The 13,987-nt window shown below is 41.6% G+C and overlaps 1 protein-coding gene across 1 annotated transcript in view; it reads left to right on the forward strand.

Annotated features, from left to right (window-relative positions):
- The window catches only part of Polr2b (RNA polymerase II subunit B), a 39,725-nt gene that overhangs the window by 4,155 nt on the left and 21,583 nt on the right, over positions 1–13,987 (forward strand). The window contains exons 2-9 of the mRNA XM_005080753.4: positions 492–564; positions 3,152–3,302; positions 7,190–7,302; positions 7,419–7,638; positions 8,135–8,293; positions 11,566–11,730; positions 13,552–13,748; positions 13,859–13,978. Coding sequence (XP_005080810.1) covers positions 492–564; positions 3,152–3,302; positions 7,190–7,302; positions 7,419–7,638; positions 8,135–8,293; positions 11,566–11,730; positions 13,552–13,748; positions 13,859–13,978 — 1,198 coding nt within the window. The remainder of the gene's footprint in view (positions 1–491; positions 565–3,151; positions 3,303–7,189; positions 7,303–7,418; positions 7,639–8,134; positions 8,294–11,565; positions 11,731–13,551; positions 13,749–13,858; positions 13,979–13,987) is intronic.

Here is a 13,987-nt window from a genome sequence, read left to right on the forward strand (position 1 = left end):
GAAAGATCTCTAAGTTTAAGGCCATTCAGTTTTAAATAGTGAATTCCAGACTAGCTAGGCTACATAATGAGACCCTGTCTCAAAGAAGAAAACATGTCTGCATATACACATACGTAGATTGTACATTTATGAAATGTTAATCGACCACCTAAGGGTGTTGCTCAGTCATTGAAATTCTTTCCTGTCTCTTTGTCCTTGCCTGCAGTCTCTGAGGTCTTACCAGTCAGAGGACTGCGATGCTCCTGCTTAGCTCTTAGTATGTGGATTTTCTGGAGCAGACAGAAATCACAGACTCACAACATAACTGAACCTTTGTTGTAAAGACAGTGTATAGGACGAATATTAATGTGACATAGGCATATGTCACTAGTTGTCTGAAACTCTAGGAAAGTGGGATGAAATGGCTGCCTTTTATTTAGCAGAGTGCGAGGGGGTAAGGTGTGAGCTAGTGGTATCTTATTGCCAGTGAGCAGAGTGTTTTGTTTTTGCAGATATGCAATATGATGAGGATGATGATGAAATCACTCCAGATTTGTGGCAAGAAGCATGCTGGATCGTGATCAGGTAACTTTAGACCAAACAGAACAGATTTTAGTAGATACTATAAGATGTGAGGGGTATCCTGTTACTCTGTTCCTTATAGGTAGATTTCCGCCTTCTCTGTGTTTACTTAGGTACTTACCATGTGTTAGTAACTTACAGGGTTGCTTTGTTTTATCCAGACAGTACTGCGCACAGCTCTGCATACTGTAGACTGGGCACAGCTCTGCATACTGTAGACTGGGCACAGCTCTGCATACTGTAGACTGGGCACAGCTCTGCATACTGTAGACTGGGCACAGCTCTGCATACTGTAGACTGCGCACAGCTCTGCATACTGTAGACTGGGCACAGCTCTGCATACTGTAGACTGGGCACAGCTCTGCATACTGTAGACTGGGCACAGCTCTGCATACTGTAGACTGGGCACAGCTCTGCATACTGTAGACTGGGCACAGCTCTGCATACTGTAGACTGGGCACAGCTCTGCATACTGTAGACTGCGCACAGCTCTGCATACTGTAGACTGGGCACAGCTCTGCATACTGTAGACTGCGCACAGCTCTGCATACTGTAGACTGCGCACAGCTCTGCATACTGTAGACTAGGCACAGCTCTGCATACTGTAGACTGGGCACAGGTCTGCATACTGTAGACTGGGCACAGCTCTGCATACTGTAGACTAGCCGGCTTTCGGTTTGCAGCACTCTTGCTTCAGCCTCCTGAGTGCTGCGATTGTAGGTGTGCATCTCCGTATCTGCTTGTATTTATTTATTTGAAATATTTCCATCTTAGAGAAAAATCAAAGAATTAATGTATGTTCTTCATTGGAGCCCCTAAATATTTACCTTGTACTACATTTTCCCTTCCTTCCTTCCTTCCTTCCTTCCTTCCTTCCTTCCTTCCTTCCTTCCTTCCTTCCTCCCTCCGTCCCTTCCTTCCTCTCCCTCCCCTTTCCCCTCCCCCTCCTTTTTTTTTTCTTAATTTCTTCTTTATTTCTCTGTGAAATAGCTCTGGCTGTCCCAGGAATTTGATTTGTAGACCAGGCTGGTCTTGAACTCACAGAGATCCACCTATCTCTGTTTCCTGAGTGCTGGGATTAAAGGCGTGCACCACCACACCTGGCCTACATTTTCTTTTTTTTCCTCTTCCTGTACATAATATTGGAGAGTATGTAGCATGCATAATCACAATATAGGAATTAATACTTATACATTAATATGCAATAATGTTATTACTTTTTTTTTTTTTTTTTGGTTTTTGTGAGACAGGGTTTCTCTGTATTGTTTTGGAGGCTATTGGTCCAGCCCGGCCTCGAACTCACAGAGATCCGCCTGCCTCTGCCTCCCGAGTGCTGGGATTAAAGGCGTGCGCCACCACCGCCCGGCTACTTTTTAAGTTTGTTTTATATGAGTACTTTATCTGCACGTATGCTTTTATGCCAGAAGAGGGCATCAGATCCCACTATATAGATGTTTGTGAGTCACCATGTGGTGGCTGGAAGAGCAGCCAGTACTCTTTACCGCTGAGCCATCTCTCCAGCTCCCAATACTCTTTTTTTAACCTACAGAATCTATCCACAGTTTGCTAGTTATCTCACTTATTTTTATAGCAAAGCAAAAATATTTTTTTCTCTCATCCTGTACCTAGGGCTATCTATTGGTATTTGTAAAGGGAAGCCTTTTCCTTGAGAGAAGCCTTCCTGCCAGCTTGATTCCAGAGCCGCATGAGTCCCAAATAAACACACAGGAGGCTATGTTAATTATGAAGCTGTTGGCCTTGCTTGTTTCTTACTGGCTAGCTCTGACTTAAGTAATTACCCATGATTGTTAATCTAAGTATTTCTCTTACTGGAGAACTTTCTGGGCTTCCTACCCTATGGCGTTACATCTTGACTTTCCGTGTTTCTCCTTCCCAGAGTCCTCCTGGACTCCTAGTCCCACCTATCTTGGTTCCCTATTGGCCAACAGTGCTTTGTTGACAAATACACAGGACTTCCCCAACAGGTATTGATTTTTGTGAATTACATTTTTGAGACAGGGTCTCATTGTTTAGTCCAGCCCACCCTAGAATGTCTTGCCTCAATTCTGAATGTTGCACATTTTGTTGTTGTTTAGTTTTAGTTTTTTTTTGGCTTTTTTTTTTTCGTTTTTCGAGACAGGGTTTCTCTGTCCTGGAACTCACTTGGTAGTCCGGGTTGGCCTCGAACTCACAGAGATCCGCCTGCCTCTGCCTCCCAAGTGCTGGGATTAAAGGCGTGCGCCACCAACGCCCGGCTAGTTTTTGGCTTTTTTGAAACAGAATTTCTCTGTGTAGCCCTTGCTGCCTTGGAACTCACTCTGTAGACCAGACTGCTGGCTTTGAACTCATAGAGATCCGCCTCCCTCTGTTCTGGCTATAGCTCTTATGTTGTACTTTAGTTATTTTGCCCATCTTTTTTTTCCCTTCCAAAACATAATAATTCTACAAATAGAATATTCCTGACCCTATGCAATGATTCTCATATATTGGTTGACATTTCATTGAGTGTTGAATTAGATTAAATGAAGATGGGAAATGTATTAGAAAACAAACTGACTTGCAACTGATTATAAACTTAATATTTTCCCAGTTCTTACTTTGATGAAAAAGGCTTGGTCAGACAACAGTTGGATTCCTTTGATGAATTTATTCAGATGTCTGTTCAAAGAATTGTGGAAGATGCACCACCGATTGACCTACAAGCTGAAGCCCAGCATGCCAGTGGAGAAGTTGAAGAGCCGGTAAGAAGGTTGCGTTAATGTGTGGGTGGGTCTCAGTCCAATAATAGCACGTCCCTCACGCAGTAGCGTTTGCAGTGTATGTCAGCACCTCCCCTTAACTCTGCATTTAATCCAACCCTAACCTCCCTTCAGATATATGTATCTTTTGGTATTAGGATGGACCGTCAGGCCTTTCTCTTTTAGTTTCTATTTTATGTCAAGGTCTTGGTAAGTTGTTCAGGCTGGCCTTGAATGGACTCTGTTGCCGGGCTGGCTTTGAACTCTGTGTCTTCCAACCTCTGTCTTCCTAGTGGCTGGGATTTATGGGCACTGTGACCCCATAACCCTCAGTGAATCCTTGGTAGTTGGGAAGAGGGCACTTAGTATGAACACTTGAAAGAAGTGAGCTGAAAATAGTTGTTTAGATGACCAAGTCTAATCTTTTGATCTGCAGTCTAACATTGTAAAGAAAAACTGCTTGAAGGACTATTTCTCATTGGCTCATTTATTTAGGACAAAGTGACTCTATAGCTAGGGCTGGCCTTGAACTCTTGATCCTCTAGACTGAGCTTTCTTGAGTGGTGGAATAATAGATGCGCCACCATGGCCAAACTCTTGCTTTTTATTTATTGTGTGAAATACATGGTTACAATATGAGATCAAAAAGGTACATTACTCAGGCATAATAGCTGGTTAAACTTTTTTCACTTATAATTTTTTATTTATACATAGGCACTTTTGAATTATTTATATCACAGCAATAGTGTAATCTTATAGTTTTTTCCTTAAAAATGTGTTTTAAAGAAGTCCAACATGATGACTGACCATCAGTAGTTGCAGACAAGTAGAGAGGCAACTGCAGGAGCATGCTGGGCTCTGAGAGACAGGGAAATTGTAAAGCTGCAGAAGAGAGCTAGAGAAAGAACGGTTATTTCTAGCCAGTCAGTTCCTTTTCTCTAGATTGTATCTTAAGAGCTGGGCTATTACTCATATTCTACTCTTATTCTAGTTAAAGCTGCTGTACAGAATTTTGCTTTAAAAGCAAAAGTAAATTAAATTGGCTTTTTCAGGACTGTGCTAGGAAAAGTACCATAATGTGCCTTTTTAAATCCCCGGGTCATTTTCTCTTCATGATCTATGCATAAATAGGGAGTTAAAAGTTAAACAAATTCTGAGTGCAAGTATGGTAAATACTGCAGGAAGAAGACATTTCTAAACCTTCGCTGAGTGGAAAATGCAGGAACTTCAGTTGACAGTGAAGGCAGGAGTAACTTTTCTCAGAAAAGATGGCTTAGGTGTTTCCAAAGGATTGTTGATATAGTTAGTTTAGAATTGGATGGTGCTCCCAGTAAGCAGTGTATGAAATTTTATGTGTCTGGTTTTGCGAGGTCTTACTGAAGGCAAGATGCAGCCAGATCATCAAAGGCTCTGGAGAAATTGTTGAAGGGTTGTCAAAGGAATGTATACCATACTTGTTTAGAAAGGTCACTCTAAATGGTGTAGACTTGAAACGAAAAGGGTCTGGAGACAAGTGAAAACCTTGGAGTAGCCTAAGCTTGATTGAGATAATGTCCAGGGTGATGGTGGAAATGCCGAGTGGAGGGCCACTTTCCCCTGGTTCTCTGACAGCTCCAGCGCCCTTTGTCTTTTACTTACTCGATTAGGAGAGGAGTGTCAGTAGTCATTCCTACATATTGTCTAAGACTTGACAATAGAGAGAACTCCTGTGTCTATTGTCATGGATTGCTTTATTAGACAGCAAATAAATGTTAATGTTAAAAGGCTTCGGTTTTTTGTTTTTTTTTTTAAGTAATGGGAATCATAGTCGGGTCAGTGTTCTACCAGTGAGCTAAATCCTTGGCTTTTGGTTAAATGTTTCATTGAAATGCTTTTTTCCCCTGCATCAGGCTGAGCTGTGGTCAGATTGGAAGTTGTTTTGATAGAAAGATTTAGGTTTTAAAATTAGGTTTAATTGAAGAGTTAGGGTCTTTTCCCCCTTCTGATGTCCTGTTGATTTGGGAAACATTCTTAATGAGTTTCTCCTATTTGTCTATTTACTCATTTATTTTGCTGTACTTCAGGCACTGGTGTCTGTCATCCACAGGACAGTGAGGGAAAGTGCACATCACTAATGGAGACCCTTCTGCACTTGCACATGCCAGCACATTACATAATGTGCTCACTGCTGTTTTCAAGGCCCACAAGAAAGGCAAATGCCACGTCCTTATCAGGCCACGTGCCAAAGTCCTACCTTGTCCAGTTTCTGAGTGTCATGATGAAGTGTCCTTACGTTGGTGAATTTGAAATCATTGATGATTGCAGATCTGGAAAAATCATTGTGTACCTCACAGGCAGGAAAAATAAATGTGGAGTGGTCATCCCAGGTGTGAGTAGCACTAAGATCTATAAAAAGAGAATAACTCATGGCCTTTCTGTCAGTTTGGTTTCATTGTTCTGACAAGCTCAGTTGGCATCATGTTTCCTGAAGAAGCAGGACAAAAACACACAGGAGAAAATTCTGGGATTCCCTTTCTAGGGAAGTAAAGCATAAGTAAAAATGCCTCAGTGGGGTCGAAATCAGTTTTGATTTTTTTTTTTTGAAGTAAAATTAGAGAGGATGTCATGTGCAGTTTTTGTTTACTTGTGTTAGGCAAAGTCTGTTTGAGCCAGACAGGGTAGTGTATGCCTGGGATCTCCACCATGTGGGGGAGGAGGCATGAGGACCAGGACTTGAAATTACCAATAAAAAGGCTTCTTTGTCTTCTTTAAGGAAGTGATCAATACAAGAGAACATCTCTGGGCTGGAGAGATGAATGATCTGGGTTTGGTTCCGTGTACTCCTGTTGAGTGTCTCATACCCTCTTCTTAGGTACCTACGAAGGCAGCATTCACTTTCCTTTTTTTTTTTGTTTTTTTTTGTTTTTCGAGACAGGGTTTCTCTGTGGCTTTGGAGGCTATTCTGGAACTCGCTTGGTAGTCCAGGCTGGTCTCCGAACTCACAGAGATCCACCTGCCTCTGCCTCCCGAGTGCTGTACTTTCCTTTTTTGTTGTTGTTGTTGTTTTTGTTTTTCGAGACAGGGTTTCTCTGTGGCTTTTGAGGCTATCCTGGAACTAGCTCTTGTAGACAAGGCTGGTCTTGAACTCACAGAGATCTTCCTGCTTCTGCCTCCCGAGTGTGCTGGGATTAAAGGCATGCACCACCACTGCCTGGCTCACTTTGTTGTTTTTTTGTTTTGCTTTGTTTTTGGGTTTTCAAGACAGGATTCTCTGTATTGTTTTGGAGGCTGTCCTGGAACTTGCTCTGTAGATCAGGCTGGCCTCGAACTCACAGAGATCCTCCTGCCTCTGCCTCCCGAGTGCTGGGATTAAAGGTGTACGCTATCACCGCCCGTGGCATTCACTTTCAAAAACAATATACATGTTATCCATAAATAGAACTTTAAAAAAATTTAAAGACAGGGGTTCTTTATATAGCTCTGACTGTCCTAGAACTTGCTTTGTAGACCAGGTAAGCCTCAAACTCATGGAGATCTTCCTGTTCCTGCCTCTTGAGTGGTGGGATTAAAGGTGTGTGTCATCATGGCTGGCATAAAAATGATTCATAACATAAAAGGACAAACCACATCACTGTAATATGTATTTTAACTTTAGAATGTCCTCATGTTAGTAAAATTGATTAACTTTTGTCAGTTTGTGGAGTTCTTTTACTTAAAATGCTTATGTCAATTAAAAATGGAGTCATTAAATCTTTTAATGTGTGTTTCGAGGCAGAATCTTGCTATGTAGCCCAGTCTGGCGTTAAACTGATTCTCCCACCTTGGTCTTTAAGACATATACTACGACCCTTGCCTTCAAAACTTCCATGGGGAAAATAAATTCTTCTTTCATGTTTTTTGTTTAATTTCAGCCAAGATATTTACTGAAATTTGAACAAATTTACCTCTCCAAACCTACTCATTGGGAAAGAGATGGTGCCCCTTCACCAATGATGCCAAATGAAGCCAGGTTAAGAAATCTCACGTAAGAGATACCTTTTTCTTTGTTAGCACCTTATAGAGTAAAATTCAGAAAATGTACCTAACTGGTTACTTCAGCAAATAACATATGGGCACCTCTGGTCCACTTTTATTTTGAAGGTACTCGGCTCCACTTTATGTTGACATAACAAAGACAGTCATTAAAGAAGGGGAAGAACAGCTGCAGACTCAGCACCAGAAAACATTCATAGGGAAAATCCCGATTATGCTGCGCTCAACCTACTGCCTGCTGAATGGCTTAACAGACCGTGACCTGTGTGAGCTGAATGAGTGCCCTTTGGATCCTGGTGGCTACTTTATTATTAATGGATCAGAAAAGGTACATGGCTAACAGCTAAACTATGTATGTTCCTGGCGTGGAGATGGTTCAGAGGATAAGAGCACCTGCTACTCTTGCTGAGGATCAGAGTTTGGTTCCCAGCATCCCCACATAGAGTGGCATAATCAAGTAACTCTACTTCTAGGGATCTGATGCTCTCTTCTTCTGTGGGTACCTGTGTATACACACACCCACACCCACAAATAAAATAAATCTTTACAAAAAGAAAAGAAAAAAGTATACATTCCTCCAGTTACCCTGAAAGTGACAGTTGGGTTATTTAGGTGTGACAGCTAAACTTAATGTAGCTAAAGCTTTATGTAGTTGTACATACATACTGTACACTAGAAATTTGGCTCGTTGTTGAAGCTTGTATATTTCTGTGTGAAGTGTGAGCCTATATGACCCATTAAATAACTATACAGTTTTACTTCTCGTCACTTAAGTGAATGATGTTTACGGTTTCGTGGCTATAACTTTCTTGCTGTGTCTATAGGTTCTAATAGCTCAAGAGAAAATGGCAACAAACACAGTCTATGTGTTTGCCAAAAAGGATTCCAAATATGCCTATACTGGAGAATGTAGATCGTGTCTGGAGAATTCTTCCCGGCCCACCAGTACTATCTGGGTTAGCATGCTGGCAAGAGGAGGACAGGTATGGTATGTCCTGGGATGTGTGATGTTTGGGCTTATGCCTTTGTGCTTAACTTACTTCTTTTTGTACTGAGGATTGAACCTAGGGCCTTGCACATTCTAGGCAAATGTTTTATCACTCAGATACATCCCCAGCTCTGTCTTGTTTGTGTTTTATAATTTACCAGACCTTTTCTTTTTTTTTTTTTTTTTTGAGCCAGGGCCTCACTATGTAGCTCAGTTGTCCTGGAACTCACTATGTAGACCAGGCTAGCCTTGAACTTACAGAGGCCTGCTTCTGACTCTGAAGTGTGGGGATTGAAAGGTGTGTGCTACCGTGCGCTAGTGATTTATTTTTAATTATGTGTATATGTCTGTGTCTACGTGTGAATATGTGCATGTTGAGTGTAGTTGCTTAAAGAGGCCAGACGCTTAGGATCTCCTTGGAGCTGTAGTTACAGACAGTTTTGAGCTGCTCAATGTTTTTGGTGCTGGGAATCGAATTTTCTGTAAGAACAGTGCATGCTGTTAACCCTTGAGTCATGTCTCTAGCCCCAACAGGTTATTTTATTAATTAAAATATTTTTTAAAAAATGGGGCTGGAAGCCCGGGCGGTCGTGGCGCACGCCTTTAATCCCAGCACTCGGGAGGCAGAGGCAGGTGGATCTCTGGGAGTTCGAGGCCGGGCTGGACTGACAGCCTTCAAAACAATACAGAGAAACCCTGTCTCATAAAACCAAAAAAAAAGGGGGGGGGGCGCCTGGAGAAGATGGCTCAGAGGTTAGAGCACTGACTGCTCTTCCAGAGGTCCTGAGTTCAATTCCCAGCAATCACATGGTGGTTCACAACCACCTATAAGTGAGGTCTGGTGCCCTCTTCTGGCCTAAAGGCATACATTTAGATAGAACACTGCTATACATAAAATAAATAAATCTTTAAAAAACATTACATGCCACAGGGCACATTTGAGGAGAATTTGAATAATCAGTTCTTTTACCAGTGCCCCCTTCAATTTTCATGTGAGGCCTGTTTTAGGTGAGAAAATTTTGGGTGTGTGTTAAGTGTATGATATAAGGATTGTTTTTTAATCTTCTGCTTGTCCTGAAGTAAAATTTGTGTGTCTATGTGTGTGTGCACATGTTTGTATGGAGGCTGGAAAACAACGTTGAGTGTCATTCCTCAGAGGCCTTCCACTTTGGTTTTTGAGACAGTTTCATGGAGCGGGAACTCTCTGAATAGAATTTAGCTTGCTAGCCAGTTAGCCCCAGGAATCCCTCTGTCTCTGCCTTCCCATCCTGGAGATTACAAGCGGAAGCCGCCTCATGCAGCCTATTCTTTCGAAATTTGTGTTTGTGTTTTGCCTGCGTGTTTGTCTGTGACACGTGTGTGCTGTACTCAAAGAGGCCAGAAGAGGGGGTTGGATCACCTGAGGCTGGAGTTACTGATGGTTATGAACTGCCATGTGCGTTCTGGGACTCAAACCTGGGTGCTCTGAAAGAGCAGTGCCCGTTACTCACACACAGCTTTTATGTGGGCTCTGGAGATGGAGCTCAGACCCTCACACTTGCTGCAGCAGACAGTACTGACTGAGGTATCTTCTCAGTCCGCTAAAGTGCGATTAAAACAATCTAAATGTATTTTATTATGTGTATGGGTGCCTGCTTGAATGCCTCTGCACTACATGCATACCTGGTGTGCAGGGAGGCCAGAAAAGGATGGTGGGTCTCCTGGAACTGTAGTTAAAGATGGTTGAGATCTGCCATGTGGGTACCAGGAATTGAACCTGGGTCCTCGGGTAGAAGAGCCAGCACTCCTCCTGTGTGTGTGCATGATGATGGGGCAGGGGAAGTGTGTCAGAGCACATATGTGGAGGCCAGAGGACAGCTTTGTGGAGCTGGTTCTCTTTCACCTTTTCTGTAGGTTCTGATTATTGAGCTCAGGTCTCTAGGCTAGTGTGGCAAATGCCTTTCCCACCTGACCCATCTTGAGATGATACAAATAATTGACTGAATGGAATGTTAGATGTCCAAGTAGAAACACCCAGATAGCAGTTGGAGAGATGAAGGCTGAAGGTGTAGCTTAAGGCTCAAATTGAAGATTTGAGTGTAATACCTATGCCCTGGTTCCTGGATGGATGTGGGGGAAGGAGTAAGCTGTCAGTGGAAGGAGTTTTGAAGTGGGAAGGGAAATGACAGTGGAATTGTGATTGAATTTACGAGGTCAAGAGGAGGTAGAGTGGATCAGACTCAGAGAAATATGGCTACAACTGGAAACCATGACTGCTAGCGTGGCCTAGTAACTTCTTTGGGCTTTGTATGTGTATATAGTTTAAGAGGAAGAAAATAGAGAAGAGATGCTTACATGTGAGAGACTGTTCATTTAGAAACTGTCCTAATAGATGAACTCTGATTTCATATTTACTTTTCATTCTGTGCTTAGCTTTTCTCATATTTGTTTTTTCATACTCTTTCTTTTTAACCTAGCCTGTTTTGAGAAAGGATCTCTGTAGCCCTGGTGGTCCAGGAACTCACAGGGATCTGCCTCTCTGCCTCTGGGTGCTGGGATTAAAGACATTCGTACAAGGACCAACACTCCCTAATCTATTTCTTTTTAAGATTTGTTTTTATATTATGTATATAAGCGTTTGGTCTGTTGTGTTTGTATGTGCACCATGTGCGTTGCTACTATTCACAGAGATCAGAAGAGTGTGTCGGATCATTTAGAACTCAAGTTAAAGATGGTTGTGAGTTCCCATGTGGGTGCTGGAACCTGAACCTGGGTCCTTTACAGGAGCAGCAAGTGCTCTTAACCACCAGACAATTTCTCCAGCACCTCTCACAATCTACTTTTTATTCTCCTCCTACTGTGGACAGGGATGGTAAGGTAACAGTTGTTTTTTTATTCTTTGGCAGCTAGAAGTCATTTCCAAATGTGGCATTTGGTAGTTCTTTAGAGACTCTTGGCATGCAGATAGTAGAGAATGGAAGTTCACTTAGGTTTAAATGACTAGGTTGTTCATAAAAGAAGTAAACCTTAATCTCAGTACTCTAGAGGCACAGCCAGGCAGAATATTGTGAATTCTAGGCCAGCAGGGCTGCATGGTGAGACCCTGTTTCAAAACCCAAAAACTTAGTAAGCCTGTTTCCATGGTTTGTAAAAGAAGCTTTAGGACAATGGATAGACACTCTTCTTTTGAAATATATGACATATATACTAAATGGACAATTTGCTATCTTTTGTTTCTCTGAGTTCTTGTATACCCATGTTCTGATACCACTTGTTTTTCTTTTCTAGGGTGCAAAGAAGAGTGCTATTGGCCAGCGCATTGTGGCAACCTTACCATACATCAAGCAAGAAGTTCCCATCATAATTGTGTTCAGAGCATTAGGCTTTGTGTCTGATAGAGATATTTTAGAACATATCATTTACGACTTTGAAGATCCAGAGATGATGGAAATGGTAATGAGAAAGCAAATGCATGTTTCCTGTGTGTGAGAAGTTTAGAGACGCTAGTTATTGCCAACCTTACAGCAGCACACATGCTCTTAGGAGCAATTTGCCTGTCATACACCTGGGGCATTTACCGTGCAGTGAAAGCTCAGCTCAGTAAAAGTGGAGGCCGCTGGAGTCTGAGAGCATCGTGAAGAGCAGTGAGGAAACTGAAAGCCTGCCAGGCTACTGCAGCTCAGGAAAACGAGTAGTTGACAGCTGGTGTTTTACCCTTTTATTTGAAAGAATTTCTGCCTGTCAGGGATATTGTAAGAATACCATTAAAACTTTCTTTACTCAGATTCAGTTGGGTTTGTCACATTTTCTCTGTCTTACTCTTTTCTGGATCATTTGGGAATAAGTTGTAGATTTCATGCTAGTTTAGTGCAGTGTTTATTTCCTAGGAAACAGAACATTTATTGATGTAATCATAGGGTAATTATTTTTTGTCTTGTTTCACGAGACAGAGTTTCCCGGTGTAATAGCTCTGGCTGTCCTGGAACTTGCTTTGTACACCAGGCTGGCCTTGAACTCAGAGGTCTGCCTGCCTCTGCCTCCTGAATGCTGGGATTAAAGGCATGTGCCACTGCTGTCCAACACAGTATGCTTATTAAAATCAAGAAATTAGAAAATAAATCACGCTGTCAGGATGACTCAGCAGAAAAAAGCTCTTACCATACAAGCCCAACAATTTCAGTTATCACCCAGAACACACATAAAGGTGTAGAGACAACCAGCTCTGTGGAGTAGTCCCCAGCCTCCACAGCACACAGACATCGAACACCAGTAATGGCAATGTTAGGCTCAGCAAATGGGTCAGTAAGTGAAGCTGCCTGTCACCAAACCTGTCTCAGTGAAGTAAAAGAACTGACTGACTTTAAGTATATTCGGCCTACTGTGATAAGAGGGTCCTTTTGGAAATTGAGAATTTTAAAATTGGAATAGTAGTCAGGAAAAAGTTTTAATAATCTTTTTATTTTATATGCATTGGTGTTCTGCCTGCATGTTTGTCTGTGTGAGGGTTTCAGAAGCTCTGGAACTGGAGTTACAGATGGGTCTGAGCTGCTTTGTGGGTCCTCTGGAAGAGCAGCCAGTACTCTTAACTACTGAGCTCTCTCCAGCTCCAGGAAAAGGTTTTTTTTTGGGGGGTGTAGGGTGGGAATAGGGGTGCTGGAATTAAACCTAAGTCCTCACATTCTAGGCAAGCTCTCAGAAAGTGAGTTAACAGCCCTAGCAAGAATTATTTTATCTAACCCTTTCCTAGATGAGGAAACTATTAACTTGATTGCTCAGAGGCCATAAATAGTGGCAAGAATGAATGGTAACAAGATATACAGGTCTGTTCAACAGTGCAGTGTTAAAATAGTCTCCTTTTCAATATAGTGAGTGGTATCATTTAGAGGTTAAATGTTTCTTCTTGCAAGCACTGAAAGAAAACCATTCATTTGTAGCTCTGCAAATTTTAATTACACCATGAAACTTCTCTAAATATTTGAAATATCTAGAAGAAATGTCTTATTTTTTGGTTTTAAGCTGTTGGTCATTAAAATATGAAAAGCAAAATTACTTTTAAATTAGTGGAATTACTTATATTTTTTTGAGAAAGTGAATCGCTTACATTGGGTGGATTTTGACAGACACTTCTTTATCTCTGAGGAACCTTCTAGATCTGAAATGTTGTGATCTCTTGATTTTTTTAACAGTAGGTTAGAAACTTAATTCACATGTCAATAAAGTCACGTTAGGTAAAAATATAAATCTGAAAAAAGTTAACTATAATTTATTTGGTAGGTTAAACCATCTCTCGACGAAGCATTTGTCATCCAAGAACAGAATGTTGCCTTGAACTTCATTGGTTCAAGAGGAGCAAAGCCTGGTGTTACTAAGGAGAAAAGAATTAAATATGCAAAAGAAGTCTTACAGAAAGAAATGCTGCCTCATGTTGGTGTCAGTGATTTCTGTGAGACCAAAAAAGCCTATTTCTTGGGGTAAGTTAAATTTTACTGTTTGAAGACCTTTGCTAAGTTACAATTGAGATAAAGTGGTTTGAGATATTCAAGAAAAGCCAAAAATCAAGTGTTTTCATTTTCTTTTCTAGGTATATGGTTCATAGGCTACTTCTAGCAGCTTTGGGTAGAAGAGAACTAGATGACAGAGATCACTATGGAAACAAAAGACTGGATCTTGCTGGACCTCTACTTGCATTCTTATTTAGAGGGTAAGCAAT

This window comes from Mesocricetus auratus, unplaced genomic scaffold, assembly GCF_017639785.1.
Source record: "Mesocricetus auratus isolate SY011 unplaced genomic scaffold, BCM_Maur_2.0 Super-Scaffold_100006, whole genome shotgun sequence".
In the NCBI taxonomy this organism is placed as follows: Eukaryota; Metazoa; Chordata; class Mammalia; order Rodentia; family Cricetidae; genus Mesocricetus; species Mesocricetus auratus.